A 17,254-nucleotide genomic window follows, 5' to 3' on the forward strand; every position below is an offset into this window, starting at 1 on the left:
GAAGAGACGGCGCAGTGCTCGTCTCCTGAGCCGATGCCAGCTGCTGGAGAGCGACGATGAGTAGCATCAGGATGGAGCCCCAAGCAGCTGGCTGAAAACCACGCCTGGCTATAAAAGCCAGTCAGGAGCAACTGCCAGGCGTGTCTACTGCCTGCAACCACTCCGTGTTCTGTGAACCTTGCCCGTGCCTGCTTTTGGACCCGACACCATCCATGACTGACCTTGGACTGTGCCTGACCTCACTCTTGGACTCACTCCTGACATTATCTCGTGCCCTGACCACTGGTTTGACTTGGCTTTCGCTCTTGGAACTCCCTTTTGACTTTGGCCTTAAGGTTTGGACTGGAACCACCTTGCTTGGGCTAGCCCAGCCCATGACACTGCTCTCACAGATAAGAAATCGCTGCTGCTCTACACAGACCCGGCTGGCTCAACTCTGCTATTTTTAGTATACCAATTGAACAATGGGAAAATATATGGCTGAAGGGTCTCAAATTTGGATTAAGTTCCAGCTTAAAAGATAATTTCTATAAAATGATGTATTGGTGTTATATGTCACCAGATAAATTAGCTAAAATGTATAAAATGTTTTGAATAGATGTTGGAAATATGAACAGCAGCAAGGGACATTTTATCTTTATGGTGAACATGTAGCAAGGCTAAAACATTTGGGATACAAATACATTCAATTATTCAGAAGATCTTAAAGACTAATATACAAATGAAACGCAACACTTTTTTGGCTGGGATTAATGGATAAAAATCTAAAAACTGCTCATAGGGCTGTGCACGGGTGGGTAGATTCGGTATTCCTGCTTCGGGTTTACCCGAAGCAGGAAACCGATTCGGAATACTCTGAAATCCAAAGCGGCTTCAGGGTTCAGGAATCGCTTCGGTATTCTCCGTGAAGATTCGGAGCATACTGAAGCAAGGGGGGGCTCCCCACCACCCACCCTGGGGCAACTCCTCCACCCACCCCCCGGGAGACCCCTCCACCCCCACCCAACCCTGGGGAGATCCCTCCAACCCCACTCGCTGACCTCGGTTATCAGCTGGCCGGCGGTGGTGGCGGCAGCAGCACAAGGTTGCGTGGCCTGGAGCCAGCAGGCTCCTCTGCCGCTGTGCCACCGCCCGAGCCTGCGGGGTGGTGGGGAAGGCCGGAGCCGCCTCCTCCGGCCCTTCCTGCCCCTCAAATGGCTGCCGCAGCAGCGGCAGAGGAGCCGGCCTGGAGCCACCGCAAGTTAGGTGGCGGGGAAGGCGGAGGGTTAATGTTCAAAGGGCCCTGCCGCTGCTTGCAAGCAGCGGCGGGGCCCTTTAAACAAGCTCCGAAGCATTTCCAAATGCTTCAGAAAGCTTTGCTTTGGGGAATACCGAAGCATTCCGAATCGCACAGCCCTACTCATGGTACATTGTTTCTGTATATGACAGTGGCAGCAAGACTGTTATATGCTCAAAAATGAAGAGTTACGACACCACCTACAACAGAGGATTCGCTGGTGAAAATGGCGCTTGAAGAGAGGCCAAACTTAATGTCTTTTCCCTAATCAAAGTAGTATCTAAATTTATGGCTACCTCGACTTTTTGTGGAAAATAGAAAGAAACGAATTGATGATTTGTGCTTTTGAAGACTAGGCTGCAAAAGAAAATTAATGATTATTCTTACGTTTTCATTTATATTAGTCTTTTTTCCTGTCTGTTCTTTTCCAATTTTCTTTTCTATCTTTTTTATATCCTGTTTAAAATCTTCAGTAAAAATTCATATAACTCTTTTAGCTATTTCTGAGCTCACTAGAGAAAAAAAGTGACTCATGTCAAAAGTTACTGAAAAAAACATAATAGGTTGATGGAGAGTAATTTTCACCTCAAGAGCACAAGAGATAGAAAGGCCCCAAAGCCTTTCCTGCTCAGACTGACTGCTGAATGCCGGTGGATCTCTCTCCACCTCAGAATTCAAAAGGAAAGAAAGTCTTGTATCCATGTGTTAAACTGAACATGTAAATTAACTCACTCTCTCTGGTGTCTTCATACCTGTTTTGAAGAGCAGATTTCTCCTATTCCTCGTCCAACAGTAAGACAAACTGAATAACCTAGTATTTATAATTCAGACTTCTGTTTACAGTATCACAATCAGGGCTCATTTTGAGGGGGAATGCACCGGCCCCGTCCACCTGACTTTCAAACATTTTGGGCCATTCAGGCCTCAACTGGGGCCAAAAGGGCCACAATCGAGGCCAAAACAGCCCGGATCAGGTTGGTGCCAGGTGGTGGAAGTATCCCCTGCCCAGTACCTACCCAATCCCAGCCATTTCGACCCTGATCCGGGTCAAAATGGGTCAAAAATTGTCATTTTGGGCCATTTTTGTCCCATTTCAGGGCCAAAATGGCCCAGATCGGGTTGGTGCCGGGCAGGGGAAACCTCCCCCACCAGGCAACAACACAGTCCCGGCCGTTTTGGCCCCGATCCTGGCCGAAACGGGTCAAAAACGGCCATTTGGGGCCCTTTTCAGCTGCGATCAGGACCCAAACCGCCAGGACTGGGTCAGTGCCTGGTCGGAGACCCTTCCCCTGCCCAGCACCAACCCAATCTGGGCTGTTTTGGGCCTGATCCAGGCCAAAACGCACCCAAAACAGCCCTGATCAGGCCATTGCCAGGTGGAGGAACACTCCCCCGTGTGGCAGCAGCAAAATCCTGGCCATTTTGGTCTGATCAAGGGGTGTGGCATATGCTAATGAGTTATGCTAATGAGTTCCTGCTGTTCTTTTTCTACGAAATGACCCCTGATCACAATTATTTCAGTTAAGAAACCAAACTGTTACATTTAACATTTCCAGTTTAATTCATGAGAATCGTAAATGAATGACTGATAGACTCAGTGTGGTGTCAGGCTAGCATCTGGGCGACCCAGGTTCAAATCCCTGCTGTACTACGGAAGCTCACTGGGTGACCTTGAGCCAGTCACACAATCTCTGCCTAACCTACCTCAGAGTATTGCTGTGAGGATAAAATGGAGAAGAGAATGATTTAAGCCATTTTGGATCTCCACTGGGGAGAAACATGGGGTATTAACTGAAGTAAATACTTTTTCTGACTTCATCTGTTATATTCAGACTGTAACTACTACAGAAATACATCAAGAGTTATGCAGATAAACAAATACTGCCAGGAAGTTCCATCAAGTGATTTTTTTTTTGTCATTTAAGAACTCTGGAGGCTTAAAACACATTTATTATGTGGCTCTCTCACCTTTCCATAGCCTTACACATCCGTCATCTCCTGATGAGGCAAGTACTGTGCCTGTAATGTTCCAGCTCACACGCCAAACTTGGGAATTGTGATTATCAAATTGAGCTACTAACTGAACTTCAAATTTTGTCAGTCCGGAAGTAGCAGTCAGTTCTTTTCTAGTGAAAAGATAAGCATACTATATTGAACAGAAAAGCACAGTCTGCTTAAAGTACATTCATTTCAGACATTTAAAGTCATTCAAAATACTTTGTACAGAGAAGAAGCACCAGCATCCTCAATGGTAGAATACAAGGTATCCTTTCCTATTTGCATGATGGCTTTAAATTGATTATTTAGTGCGTGGTGCATCATAAACTTGCTAAATTTGTAACCCTAAGAATAATTTATTTCAGACTTCAAAGAAAAGGGTTACATAACTCTGTTCTCACATGACAATAAATGCAATCTGAAGAATACTTTTCTGGAAGTGATCCCCTCTGAACAGACCTGCTAAGGATGGTGCTGAACATCTCATTCAAAACTCACCTTACAGGCTTCAATGTGAAAATTCGGACATCTTTGGTAGCTACAGCTAAAATATGAAAGGACCTCCCCAGGTTCGGAGCAAATGCAATATCGTGCACAGGATCTGTGACAGTCATAAGTGTTTCTGCTTTTGCATACTTCCTGAGGAGCAACAGACAGGCAGGCTCTTAATTAAACAATACCACATTATTGCTAGATTCTCACATATAAAACCTTTTTGTAAAGGAAAGCTTTTTGTGCTGTTCCTGGCTAACCCCAGTCAGGGGCCGCCACTCCGCCATGGCATTGCCAGTCAGGGTGATTCGGGGACCTACCTGTCCCCCTTTTTGGGCTGCCTTATCAGCCCTTTTCTGCGCTGGGCGGGAGCCCCTTGTAGGCCTCAGTTGTGGTGTGAGAAGTGTCGGGAGGTGGTTGCCCTGTAACTCCTCTCCCACCTGGGAGGATATCCCTTAGCAGCAGGGACAGAACCCGCCCCCAGTACCACCCCCGCTGCAGCCCATCTCCAGGAGGGCTGGTTGGTGGCTGGGCAAGCCAGCCGTTCCCTCACTTCTGCCTGGGGCAGTGGTGGCGTTCCTGGTGGGGCCCCATGCTTGGTGGTGGTGCCAGCTCTTCCCGGCCTTGGGTGAGTGGAGGCCTATGGTCCATGCCATGCACCACTTCCTGCCCAGCCTCATGATGGGATGCCTTGTCCTGGCAGCCTCCTGCGCTGCAGGGCTCTTCAGGCAGCCTTGATGGGAGGCGAGGCTCATCCTGCCACTGGGTCACTGCCTGGCCCATCTGGCCATGGCGTCACTCCCCGGGCTGTCTTGCTGGACTTGCCCTGCCAGCGGGGCATTGCCTGGGCTGGCCAGCTGCATCATCCTTCCCTGGTGCCGCCTCCCTCATCCTGTCACAGAGCTGCAAGTGGGTACTGGTGAGTGGGGTGGGAGGCTGCCGTGGGCAGTCTTGAGTCATGCTACAAGGCCAGATCCAGACACTTTTTTAAATTCTAGAAATCTAAACACTGACAATATTTCTGTATATCTGTGATGTAGATTTTTTTTTAAATATGTCACAGTCCAAAGTGATCAACTGATCTTACAGTTGCAACATGATAGGAAAATATGAAAAAATGAACATATTGCAGTATGACATATAAGGTAACTTTGTCAGCCAAATATTACTGCCAGTGAAAGGAGAGAATCAAGCCATCCTGAAATGACAGATTTTAACCATAAGAACTCTTTGCTTTAAAACAAACATGCTTTCCAAGAACCTAATATTTATTTATTTATGTTACTTCTATGCTACCTATTCAGAGTCCTGGTTGAGGCAGGTTACAATTAACACCATGTCACAATATTAAAAACAAGCCATTAATGTTCGTTAGTTCAGATTCAATGGTTCCATTCAACGGAATTCACCGGAAGAAAATTTGCTCACTTAACCCTTTGGCTCTAACCCAGCATCATGAAGGTTTTTTCTGAAGTACTGAGATCCAGAAAGCTAATGCTTATTTTATATTCCAACAGTTATAAAAACTAAGTGATTAAGTAGCTCAATGATTAAGTAGCCCAAGGAAAGAAATGCTCTACAGTCCACAAATTCCTTATTTTACTTCCGCATCAGTTACTCTTTCAAACTAATTGTAACCATGTTATTACAGACAGTTTGAATTCTTGGGTAGAACAACAAGATGCTTTCACAGCAACACAGCATTTAGTTTGGCTAAGTATATATGCTGGCATATAATCACCATGTTTTTCAGACATGCCGTCCCCCAACCAAGAAAGATACATGTTACAGAGACATTTGCAGTATGGTCTTTAAATTTTCTCCAAAAGAGCTGGTTTGAGGACAAAGGACTTTAATGATGTACTTTCAGTATATAAACAGTGATAAAGTAGCGATTAATCATTATCATTTTAACCCCCCCCCAAAATTGATATTAAACACTTGTTTTTATTCGCAAAAAGATTTAGATTTCTATGGTGTGCATATTTTAAAATGAACAGTGAGTTGACACAGCACATGTGATAAAATGAACTATAACTGGCTATTCTCTCTTCAATATAAATAACATCCATAATGAGAAAATTGTATTACTCAGCTCTGCTATCATCAGCTGGCTTCTGGAAACAGTGTGATGAGAGGCCAGATTTCTAATAGCTTTAGAAGAGCCCCAATGGCTGTGCTTTTCACTTTCTCTGAACAACAGAATCCCATCACATCCAGTCCCCTCGGTTTCTGCCATGTGTCACTGGGGACTGTGATGGGGGGTGGGGGGAGAAGTTGTCCAAATATGCCTCGGGCTCACAGTTGTTTGGGTCTTGTTACATAGCAATATTTTAATTCACAGAAACACTGATACATATATTTATGCACAAATGATGCAGTAATTATATAATGAAACAAAGATCATTATAGAGTTTCTCACCTGGTATTTTCGTTGTATTCATAAATCTGAACTTTCGCAAGGACGTTCGGACTGCTGTCATCACTTCCTACAGCTATCATAGGAGCATGAGCGCGACAGCTACAATTGTAAAATGAAACATACTTACAGGGGACACCTGAGGATATAACTCTAAATTACTCCTGCTCAAACAAGCATCCACAGTGAGAGCCAGTTTGATGTAGTGGTTAAGAGTAAGGGACTCTAATCTGGAGAGCCGGGTTTGATTCCTCACTCCTCTACTTGAAGCCAGCTGGGTGACCTTAGGTCAGTCACAGCTTCTAGCTCTCTCAGCCCCATCCACCTCACAGGGTGTTTTGTTGTGGGGATAATAACAACATAATTTGTAAACTGCTCTGAGTGGGTGTTAAGTCATCCTGAAGGGTGGTATATAAATTGAATCTTCGTTGTTATTATTATTAATAGTCTGCCTTTCTCACTTTAAATCCGAGTCAGATTACACAGTGCAAGTGAAAATATAATATAATCAACAGCTAAGACATTCACTGAGCTAAGCACAATAATAAACAGTAGGTACATTCAGGGAAACAGATTCAATAGGGAATAATAGCAGAGAAGTTTTGAACAATCATAAAACCGAGCAGAGATGAAATCTGAAACAAAGCGTAACTAATTTCCAGGGCATGTTTAGGAGCATGGAAACTCTGTAATAGGCGCATATCTACATCAGCAGACAGTACCCAATAGCATAGAGTTTAGTTCCTGTCCCTACCAAGGCATCTCTCTCAGCTATTTCTTATCACTCAGTACTGTAATCTGGGTTGAACACCCTCCTGAATAATTCAGTTTTGCATAGTCTGTGGAAAGCCAAGAGAGTGGTAAGTTTCCTGACCTCCTCAGACAGGCCATTTTATAAGGTGGGGGGGCTACCACAGAGAAAGTACATGTGAGGGCAGCTTTGATTTTGCTCAACTGTAGGGTGGTATCTCCAGAAGGCCCTGACTAGATGAGCGAAGTTGCCACAGTGGAACATGGGGGGGTGGGCAGTTGCACAGATATGAAGGGCTGAGGTAATGAACAGCTTTGAATGTGATAGGCATGACCTTGAATTGACCCTAAAAGGGCCGTGCTAAGAAAACAACATTCAAAGGTTCCTTTTAGTTCCAAGGTCTCCCTTTTAACAAAGAAAATTTTAATTGTAACTTGCACAAGAAACATATAAGCCAATTCCTCTTTTTTCCCCTCTTAGAGAGATAACACTCACTCTGTAGCTCATGGATAGCCCGCAGTTGCCATCAACCCAAAACAGCCACATTTATCTTCATTCCTAGAATGAGGCCTGCAACTCAAGGAGGATCACAGTTTATCCATTCCTTCAGTGGCAGTTATTTCAAGGGAACCACCTGACCACCACAAGCTCCACTGGGCAATGGCCTTGCCTACTTTCTTGAACCATGGGGCAGGTGAAATATTAGGTAACCGTGCTCAAAGAGCCACAGTTAGTATGTTAAAGGGCCACTTGAGGGACCCAAGCCAGTGAGAGAATATCACTGCCGTAAAGTCCAAAGGGAAGTAAGAACATACCTTGAAGGATTCCAGGAAATACAACTGCAACTTAGTTTACATGAAATTTCATGCTGAAGAGACCACTGACTGAGATTCATAACATCTGGAGCTTCATATATCCTAACAACGCCATCTGCTGAACATGTTGCTAACATTAGACCCATGTGCTTGGGAGCGAACTTTACATCTGTAACTGACGTCCTACTGTCTACCAAAGTAGTTCTCTTTACCTAAATAAAAGAACAGCAGTTATTTATTGGTGAAATATGGATTAAACAAAATTGGATCTCAGTGAACAATGAAGTCATTATAAATACAACTATTTTATAATCAGGATAACAGGCTTTATTGTGAAAAAATGTTACAAAACCAGACACAAATATTTAAATTAGAAATGTTTAAAGATATAATGAAAGAAAAAAAATTCTCATTTAACATTCAATTTGATGTTGAGAAATGGATCAACCAAATCATTTTCCAGCCCCAAACTTAAAAGCCAAGAAAAATGTAAATGACAGAAAATCATCTTCACTATATTTAAGAGTTAAACTGGTTGGTCATCGAGCAGATTATAAAACGGGTCTGCTCACAGACAAGGTAAGGGTCTCTTCTATTAGGGGACTCCCCAGATACTTAACTTTGTAAATTAATCAAAAGAAAAATTGAAAGCGGAAGAAACAGCTGCCAATAATAGGAAACAGCTGAAAAATCCCTGCACATGAATAGAATGTTAGGTTCAAAAACATATATCCTGATCCTTCTCTGCTGCTGCTATCTGAATTATATAGGTTAACATGATCACAACACCCTAGCAGACCTACGATTCTATGACAACCATGAACTGAAAGCGAAGTAGATTTCAAATCTAAAACAATAAGCTGGAGACCAGGGAGGATTCATAGGGGAAACAATCAGGAATTCCTCAGTACCAACTGAGTACCAACCTACATAACTAAGTCCTAAACCTTAATAATACAGAACAGTTGCTCTAAAATGTTGACTTCTGAGGTTCAAGACTGGATAAGTATGGAGCTACTCATCTAGCGCTATACCTGAATGGCACAACATGTTTACCTCCCCCGCCCCCAGAAAAATACTGATGAGAAGCCCAAATCGCAGCCTCTAGGTTATTGTTAGGAGAATCAGCATATCAATTCCACTTGCTTCTTCCTTTGTTTTCCTCTTCTTTTCAATGCTTAAAAACTCAACAACCCTCAACATTCAGTCCATTATGGAACAAACTCAGTTCTTATCAGGTCATGGGAGGGGGATCTTTTTCTTTTGGTTAATTTACAATCTCATATTTTTCTACATACTTGGAAAATCCCTTGAACATGTACAGACTCCTGGTCATTTGTGACCCTAACTGTGCATTATGAAGAACTTGTGCGCCCCCCCCCCCCGCCAATCCTATCAATCACACATGTTCTAGAAGATCCATGTTTGGAACTTAATTCCCAGATATACATGGGTCCAATTGAGACTGGGACCACAGCACTATCTGTCAGGAACACAGAGGGAGGGGCTTAAGCACCACGGTCCCAATTCAAATCAGGTCCACACACACACGAGGAATTAATTTTTAACTCACAAGGCATGTCAAGTTGACCAGGGCAACCAGTAGGACTCTGTACTACATACTTAGACCCTGAGAATAGTCTGTCTTTGCTACATTTACAATAGGCATGATGGCAAGCCCTTCCAGTGACAAACTAGGGGCCTGTGAGGAACTGCTGAAAGATAAAACTGTTTGGGAAACCCACCACGCGCAAACTCAAAAATCTACCCGCCTCCAGCATTCTTTAAACCCCTCTCTTTTTTTCTTTAATTTACTCTGAAATATTTTTTTAATTCCATGCTCCTGGAGCACATTCAGTCCTTATCAGGACAAAAGGGGGAGAGGAGAGTTAATTTGCAATACCATGTTCTTCTGTACAGTAGGAATGCTGCGACTGAAAGATCCCTACCATATCTGTGGATGGCCTGGATTTGCCTCTTTCATGATTGGTACAAAGCCAGTTAATGTTACAGTGTTTCAAGGTAGTTTCAGATGGGTAGCCATGTTGGTCTGCAGTAGAACAGCAGTATTTGAGTCCAGGGGCACCTTAGAGACCAACAGGATTTTCAGGGTATACACTTTTGAGAGTCAAAGCTCCATTCTTCAGGTACTTCAAAGCTTATACCTTAAAAATCGTATTGGTCTGTAAGATGCCAGTGGTGTAAGCAGTCAGCCCAGCCTCCACCATCTTTAATAGCCATTTAAAATGGCTACTTGTGATATTAAATGTCACCAGGCCCCTGGATTACTATGGCAGTTTGGATTGCAGCCAAGGAAATTCCAGCTAACAGTTGCTGAGTCCCACAAGGGAGACACAGGCATGAATGGAATGCCGCATGTAAGTCCGGAGAGACTCGCGGTGATTAGTTCTGCAGTCTCCCCAGCCCTAAAGGAAAACAGAGCAACAAAGGTCTCGCAGAGTCATCCCACTTAACACATTCCTTTCCCTCCTTCCGTGATGAGATCGCCTGTCCTTGATTGAGGAGAAAATCAACTAGCATTCATAAGTATTTATAATTCATTCCTGGGAAGGTACATCCCCCAACTAAATTCATCAACTTAGCTCCGGTGGACCAAACTGCCCTATTGTGCAGAGCCAGGACAAGTTTTGCATTCTATTTCACATGCCCCGGCAGCTACCAATCAAGGTAATCAAACCCTTTGTTACTCCCAGGAACTGACCATTGGAGTCCTTGTTCTAACTGCTAGGTGGGCTATCCCACCTCAGGGCACATTTTACCCTATAAGAGTAGTGCCCTGGCCCCATTCAAATCATGCATGCTCCCAGGCTGCTCCCTTAGGGTCTCTTCCCTAAGACACTCTCTATATACACACTTACTGGATCCAAAGCGCTGTTCCCTCAAGGTCTGCCCTAAGCCTCTTGCTCTCCTGGCCAAGACTGCTGGCGTTTGAAGCTGCCCTCTTCCCCGTGGACTGGTCTACTCTTCAGGATAGGTATACTTTGCCCTCCCTCAATCTATTCCAACTTCCTTGTGTGCATGTACATGCATTTTCCTCTTTCAATAAAATATTGCCTTTGAAATTTAAGCACCAGCCTCGTTTGCTATTTTGGGAAGGGGCCCGTAAAAATTGGTGGAAAAGATCCCATAGGTACCGCTTCTCACATAGCCGTCTTTCTTGCTGCTAATTCCCCCCACAATTCTCTTATTCACAAGGAGAGCAATTCAGGTAACAGTGGAATCAATTCCAGTGATTCAAGAGGGAACCTGCAACCTGTTTTTATCTTTCTCTTCACCTAAGCTTTGGCCCTAAACACTGATTTCCATATAAAGGCTGAATTTAAATGTGTAGCAACTGAAAATAATCTGCAACACATTGTTGCAGGCACCTATGAGGAGCTTAATTTCATAGATTCAGGAACAGTAACCTGGCTTTAAACTCCGATCAATGAAACTAATACCTATACTGAAACCACTCGATGGGACTGGAGTTAAGGCAGCAGCAGGCAATATCATCTCCATAGGGCAGTTTCCATGTGGGGCTGAACGTTAGAACTTTAGGATTTAAAGAACCACACTGTCATATCTGAATATGGGAGACAACAATGTGGCTTGTTAGGGAAGGAGGTTGTAGATCAGTGGTAGAACATCTGCTCTGCATCCCAACCTTCATTTTAAAAGTTCAGGTTGTAGGTGATGTGAAAGACTTTCACCTGGAAAGCCACTGATCATTGACCTTGATAGACCAATGGTCTAACTCCGTATAAGGCAGCTTCCTATGTTCATGTGTATAAATGTCAATATTCTGATATTCAGCCTTCTGCTAGGTGGAGGGGTTGAGGACTTCTGTCTCCCTCTCACTCCCAGGAGCCCCAGAACTAATAATGCTAAGATTATTGAAAAGACCGTCTCGAAAAGATTATGGATTCTTAAAGGCCCAAAGCTTTGGCCTCCACCTTTATAGGTTTATGGGGCTATTTTCATATCATGCCACATTCTCTTGAACACTTCCTTCAGCCATCAACAGGAGCGCAGTAAGTTATTTTACTTAGACTGAATGGAAGCAAGCAGAAAGCCACTTTATTTAAATAATCTCTAGGCTTGTCTTTCTCCCAACACAACTGAGTTTTCATTTCATGGCTTGTTACCATTCAGACCCTCCAGTGAAAGATAAAACAAAAAAAACAGCAGCACCTTAACGACTAATAACATTCATTTTTATGTAAGTTTTTGTGAGACATAGCTCACTTCTTCAGATATGTGGAGATCAAACTGGAAACCAAACTTAAGCGGGGGGGGGGGGGGGGGAGATAAGGCAGAGAGTGAATTCTGCCACAAACCTTTCAAGTATAAATCTGTGTAGAGAAAAAAGAAAGGTATAGGTCATAAACTTCACAAAACATCCAGTCATAAAACTTCAAACTGTGAGCCATCTGTATGTTTGAAACACAAAAGCAGCTATAAATAATGGATGATGTGAGAGATCAATTAAGCAAGGCAATAAGTTTAAGTAAAAATGTACAGATACTGATATAAAGTTATAGCCTGGTAAAACGTGTTAAGGACAGCCAATCAAAATGTCCATAAAATGGGTCTTGTGGAGCTATCAAAGATTGTAGTGAGTAAGAAAATCCAATTCTCTGTTTAAACCAGGATGATCTAAGGCTCTTAAACAGAGTTTAAAGGTTCGTGGCAGAATACACTCTCTGCCTTAATGTCTCTTTCCAGCTTCTTGTAATTTCTCCCTTAAGTAAGATTGTCAGTTTCCTCTCCACATATCTAAAGAACTGAGCTGTGACTCACAAAAGCTGATATAGAAATAAATGTTACATTTTTATGGTGCTACTGGACTTTTGTTCTATTTTGCTATAATAGACTAACGTGGCTAACCTTTTGCAATCTCCACTGAAAAGTCAACTCCCCCCAGACTTTGGTAGGTTGAAAGGAGAAGGCCATATTTTCTTCATATACACAATGCTTCCTGCTCTTTGTAGCTGGTGCTACCATTCTGATCAGCTTGAGAGCCTGGCACTTTACAACAAGAGGGAATAACTTTTTTTACTTGTTATTAAAAAGACCACCCCTAACTCTGAAAGTTATTACACAAAATGTTCAAATCTTCAACAGCAACAAAACAATTCCAGAGATGGAATGAGAGCAAGAAAACGGATATTCATACTTCAAACCTTACCCAATGACTCTGCCCTCTCAGTTTATCATTTGATTCTCCCACTATTTCTTCCCATACAGCAGCCGTTCTGTCAAAAGAGCAGGATGCCAAGACTTGTCCAAACTCCGGATGTGCCCATGTCACACGCCACACGGAACCACTGTGTGTCTGTAAGAGTAAAAAGTTGGAACTTACAGACTCAGCACTACAGTACCAAAGATTTTAATTCATATAGCTACTCAGGTTTTGACCCAAAATGCCACTGTAATACAAATTAAACAAAAAACCTCAAAATCTCTTTAGAGTACCCCTTTTAACTAATTCATTGCCAAAGTTCAAAATTCCAAGTAAATGTTACAGAGATATGTTTTTGCTATACACTTCAATGGAGGAATAAGGTCTAAGGCCATGTTTACAAAATGCTTCACACTGATTCTGAAAGCCCTTCCTTATATGAGCATATATTTCAAATTTTAAAGACAAGTGCCAGAGAGTAAAAAAGTATTTGTAGTTTTTATCTACTGTTCTTTGTTTGAAACATCACTCTATGTATGTTCCAACAGTTATGACCAGACCAGTTGCCTTGCTCTGTTCTTTCCTGTTTGCATGGACTCAAAGCCTCTGCCATCATGAAGTTATACAGAGGAAAAAGCATATGTTAGTAGAGTCCACTGACTCAACTGGGAACTCATTCATCAGTCTAGCAAGAGGCATTCAGAAGAGCTGGAGTCAGAAGCAAGACTGAAACAGCACTACAGACAAAAAAGATACAATTTAGAGTACACTTTACATTTCAAAGGGGTGATAAGTAGTAGGAGATAATAACTGAGCCAAAGGATTTCTTGAATGTCTGCATGTCACATTTTTTTTAAAAGTGGCAATAGCACCAACAGAAAACAAGTAATAGCTGATTACCCTGTCTCTCTAAAGCTTACCTGCTGTGAGAAATTTCTGCCAATGTTGTTGTACAAATCCCCTGATGAAGCATAGGAGAAACACACAGAGGCTGTCAAGTCTAATAAATCATTTTTCATGGTGCCAATCGGTTTTTTTGCCTTTTCTTGTTCTACTCTGCCAAGCCAATTGCCACTGACTCTTCCAATACTTCAAGTCCTCTGCATGTACTGAGAACTTGGGGTAAAGAGAGAAAGCATGGAACTCTGTAGTAAGCAAAACTAGCATAGAACATGCATGGCTTCTGGGTGATAAAAAGGACTGAAATTTGTAATGTGTGCAACTGCGTATAAGTGAGGGGACAGTACTCTGCTGCCAAGATAAGCAGATAAATATGTTTAGTTTCAGACAAAATCTGAAAATTCTAGTCCATTACTTTATTGTAATTCATCACAGAAACTGCCTCATCATTAAAAAATGAAGGAAGATAGATGTGTAGAGAGCAGCAAGACTGGAATTCCACTTTAAGCAGTAAAAAAATTTTTTTGCAGTGACTTCTCATCCCCAATACTGTTCCATATCATTCCTAGCTATTATCAACATGAAATCCTTACCTTCCAGCTAGCAGTACAGTGCCACTCTCCATTTTCACCTTTGTCCCAGACCTATTAAAGAAATCAAACAATTACACTCAAAATCTTCCTCCAAAAGTGAAATGCGGTATCATGATATGAGCCCCAGGAAAAAGCCTACAAATCACAGCTTGTGGAAATTCAAGAGAACTCCAGCTGAAATCCTATATGTTTACTTAGGAGTAAGCCCCAGTAAACTAGGGCAACTTTCTTCTGAATAAACATGTAGAGTTGGTCTGAAGTTCAATGTTTAATAAGACTTTTCTATACAATTCCAATTACTTGGAATGCTTTGCCAGGTTGTATTTTCCTTGCTGAAAATTATAACCCCAAAATCAAATCATTAAGTTGAATTTTCATAATTATTTTACAAAAGAGTACATTAATGTATCACAAGACCATACTGATTCTAATGAAGGGACTTTGGATATTAACATATACACAAATCAGGAAAATTGCAATCAGACTTGATAGTCAGGGCGGAGTAGTGGTTAAAGTGTTAGATTAGGATTAGATACAGGGCCGGTGCCAGCATATCCTAAGGTGGGGGTTGCTGCCAGGGCACAGGGCTTCTAGTAGGACCCATTGCTTTCAACTCCTTGTGGAAGTTGAAAGCAATGCTCCTGCCTTGCCACTCATCAATGCACCCTTTCTCCTGTCTGCTTAGGAGAATTCTGTCACCCACATTCTCAGCTGCAAGTACTGCCCAACACTGCTGAGGAAGTTTGGGCAGGTGGTGCGTGGTAGGTGGCACTTTTTGGCATCCACAGGGTGGCACTCCTATTCATGCACTGCATGAAACCATTGGGGAACGAGGCCATGGGCAGCTGTGAGTACACACAGCAGGATGGCTCATGAGATGTGGAGGAAGGATACATAGGCAGGTGTGGGGCATGCAGGTGGATGGGGGGATGACTGCTTTAAGTTGGAGGCTGGTGGTGGGCAGAAGAGATGGGGCTGGCCACTTTCTGCCCAGGACCCCACAAAAGCTGAGTAGACAAAAAAGTGGGCAGTAGTGTTAGTACCCAGCAAAACCTACAACTGAAAAACCACACAATAGATTTTAGTAATATCAACCCACGTAATGCAACACACTATGCAGAAGAATTCTGAAGAAATTGAAAGCTTACATAAGACACTGCTTTACTTTGGCTGGTATTACATGGATTTTGGTTTTAGACTAAGATTATGGAAAACTACATTCAAATCCCAACTTGACAAGTAAAGTTTCTTGGGTAATGGTGGGTCACTTTCACCACGGCTACCTCACAGGATTGTTTTAAGTACAAAATGGGGGGAACATACACAGCTTCTTGGCAGAAGGGAAGAATAAAACGGTAATAGACACTGATTCTGTTTGTCAAGGGACGGAGGAGAAGCAAGCGTGTGAATATGAAAATTCTAACATGAACAACTGTTGCTTTGCTAGTCTTAAAACATGCACAATCATACAATAAGTTGCAATGCTCCTCTTCATTGTGGTTTCTCCAACACTGCTTTTCAAATCTGTTTTAACTGCAACGTAACTGCTCCGCTAGACTTAGGCCTTCTTATTAAGGGCACAGCTATATGTTAAGGAAAATTTTTCTTAAAGGTACTCTGCGTTCAGATTATATTTCCCAACAGCCATCACCCACAATTAACTAAGACACCAAAACAGTGATCCTTAAAGAATGATGAGCTTTATTTACAATAAAACCCAGATGCAATGCCATGTTCCGACATATGCATAAAAAATCAGCCACAGCAGAGGGTCTTATATACTTATTACGGCTAATTGTTCATAGAATAAAAGATCAAAGGTTAACACAGAGCTTATACAAATAACTCTTTGGAAATGCTGTCTTCAGGAATTATGGCACCTGATGGGTCTGGATGACAAGGCAGTAAGTACTTTCTGATATAAACATGTCAAAAAGTTTGGCACCTTCTCCTACAGTGTCTTAGAGACTGCTTTCTAAAGGCTCTTCTTGGTTAGAGAAAAGGAAAATAAGAAATGTTGACATTCTTGTAGTTACTATAAGGTTACTCTGACTTTTTGACCATAAGACTCCTTAGCTAAGAATGTTCCCCGAATGTGTGTGCAGGTCCGCTTCAATAGCACTCATAAACGGGTGAAAGGTCATAAAATTCCCTAACACTATGCATGTTTGTTTAGAATAAGCCCTGCCCTGACTTCCATGTCAATAGGCAGGTACAGGGACGCACCGCTAGAGAAGTCAGGAGTTTGTTCCTTTCCTCTACAGCACAAACGTGTTACCCCTTTTAAATTACTGTATCGTCCAGCCTGAATAACTAGAAAGTTTGCACACTTTCATTCGTCGTTTTTGCTAGCCGGAATAGAAGATATTACTTGGCTTTTGTTTTCCGATTTTGTTACCGTGGATACTTATATTTTATTGTGGAGTTTGGGACTATGCCACCGAAATCACGGTCCAGACATTTGAAATACAAAACTGGGTAAGGTAGAGGCTTCCTTCCTTCTCCCGCCCTCTAACACAAAGTGACATTTTCCTTCCCTTGTAAGAATGATGATTTATAACGAACTTGGCAGCATGGCCAGTGAGTGCTGAGCAGAGCAAGCCTCACACTGCATAGGCAGCTCCGCACCCAGCATGGTTCAGGGCCTACTGAAAGCGACGAACGCGGCCGACAAGGCAATGCTGCGACCGGCCTCAGAAGAGGGGCGGGGGCTCCTCCCTTCCTCCCCACTCCCCTTTTCGCCCTCGAGGAAGCCTGAACAATCTCACAAATGGAGGCGGAAACTGCTCTCTCACACTCACTCACTCACTCACACACACACACAC

At 42.7% G+C, this 17,254-nt stretch overlaps 1 protein-coding gene across 1 annotated transcript in view; it reads right to left on the bottom strand.

The window, feature by feature from the left end:
- CEP192 (centrosomal protein 192) overlaps positions 1-17,254 on the bottom strand; it is a 130,509-nt gene that overhangs the window by 113,008 nt on the left and 247 nt on the right. The window contains exons 2-7 of the mRNA XM_054985869.1: positions 14,430-14,480; positions 12,943-13,089; positions 7,752-7,963; positions 6,189-6,287; positions 3,773-3,913; positions 3,245-3,402 (exon numbers count right to left, since the gene is read on the bottom strand). Of these exons, the coding sequence (XP_054841844.1) occupies positions 3,245-3,402; positions 3,773-3,913; positions 6,189-6,287; positions 7,752-7,963; positions 12,943-13,089; positions 14,430-14,480 (808 nt within the window). The remainder of the gene's footprint in view (positions 1-3,244; positions 3,403-3,772; positions 3,914-6,188; positions 6,288-7,751; positions 7,964-12,942; positions 13,090-14,429; positions 14,481-17,254) is intronic.

This window comes from Eublepharis macularius, chromosome 7, assembly GCF_028583425.1.
Source record: "Eublepharis macularius isolate TG4126 chromosome 7, MPM_Emac_v1.0, whole genome shotgun sequence".
NCBI lineage: Eukaryota > Metazoa > Chordata > Lepidosauria > Squamata > Eublepharidae > Eublepharis > Eublepharis macularius.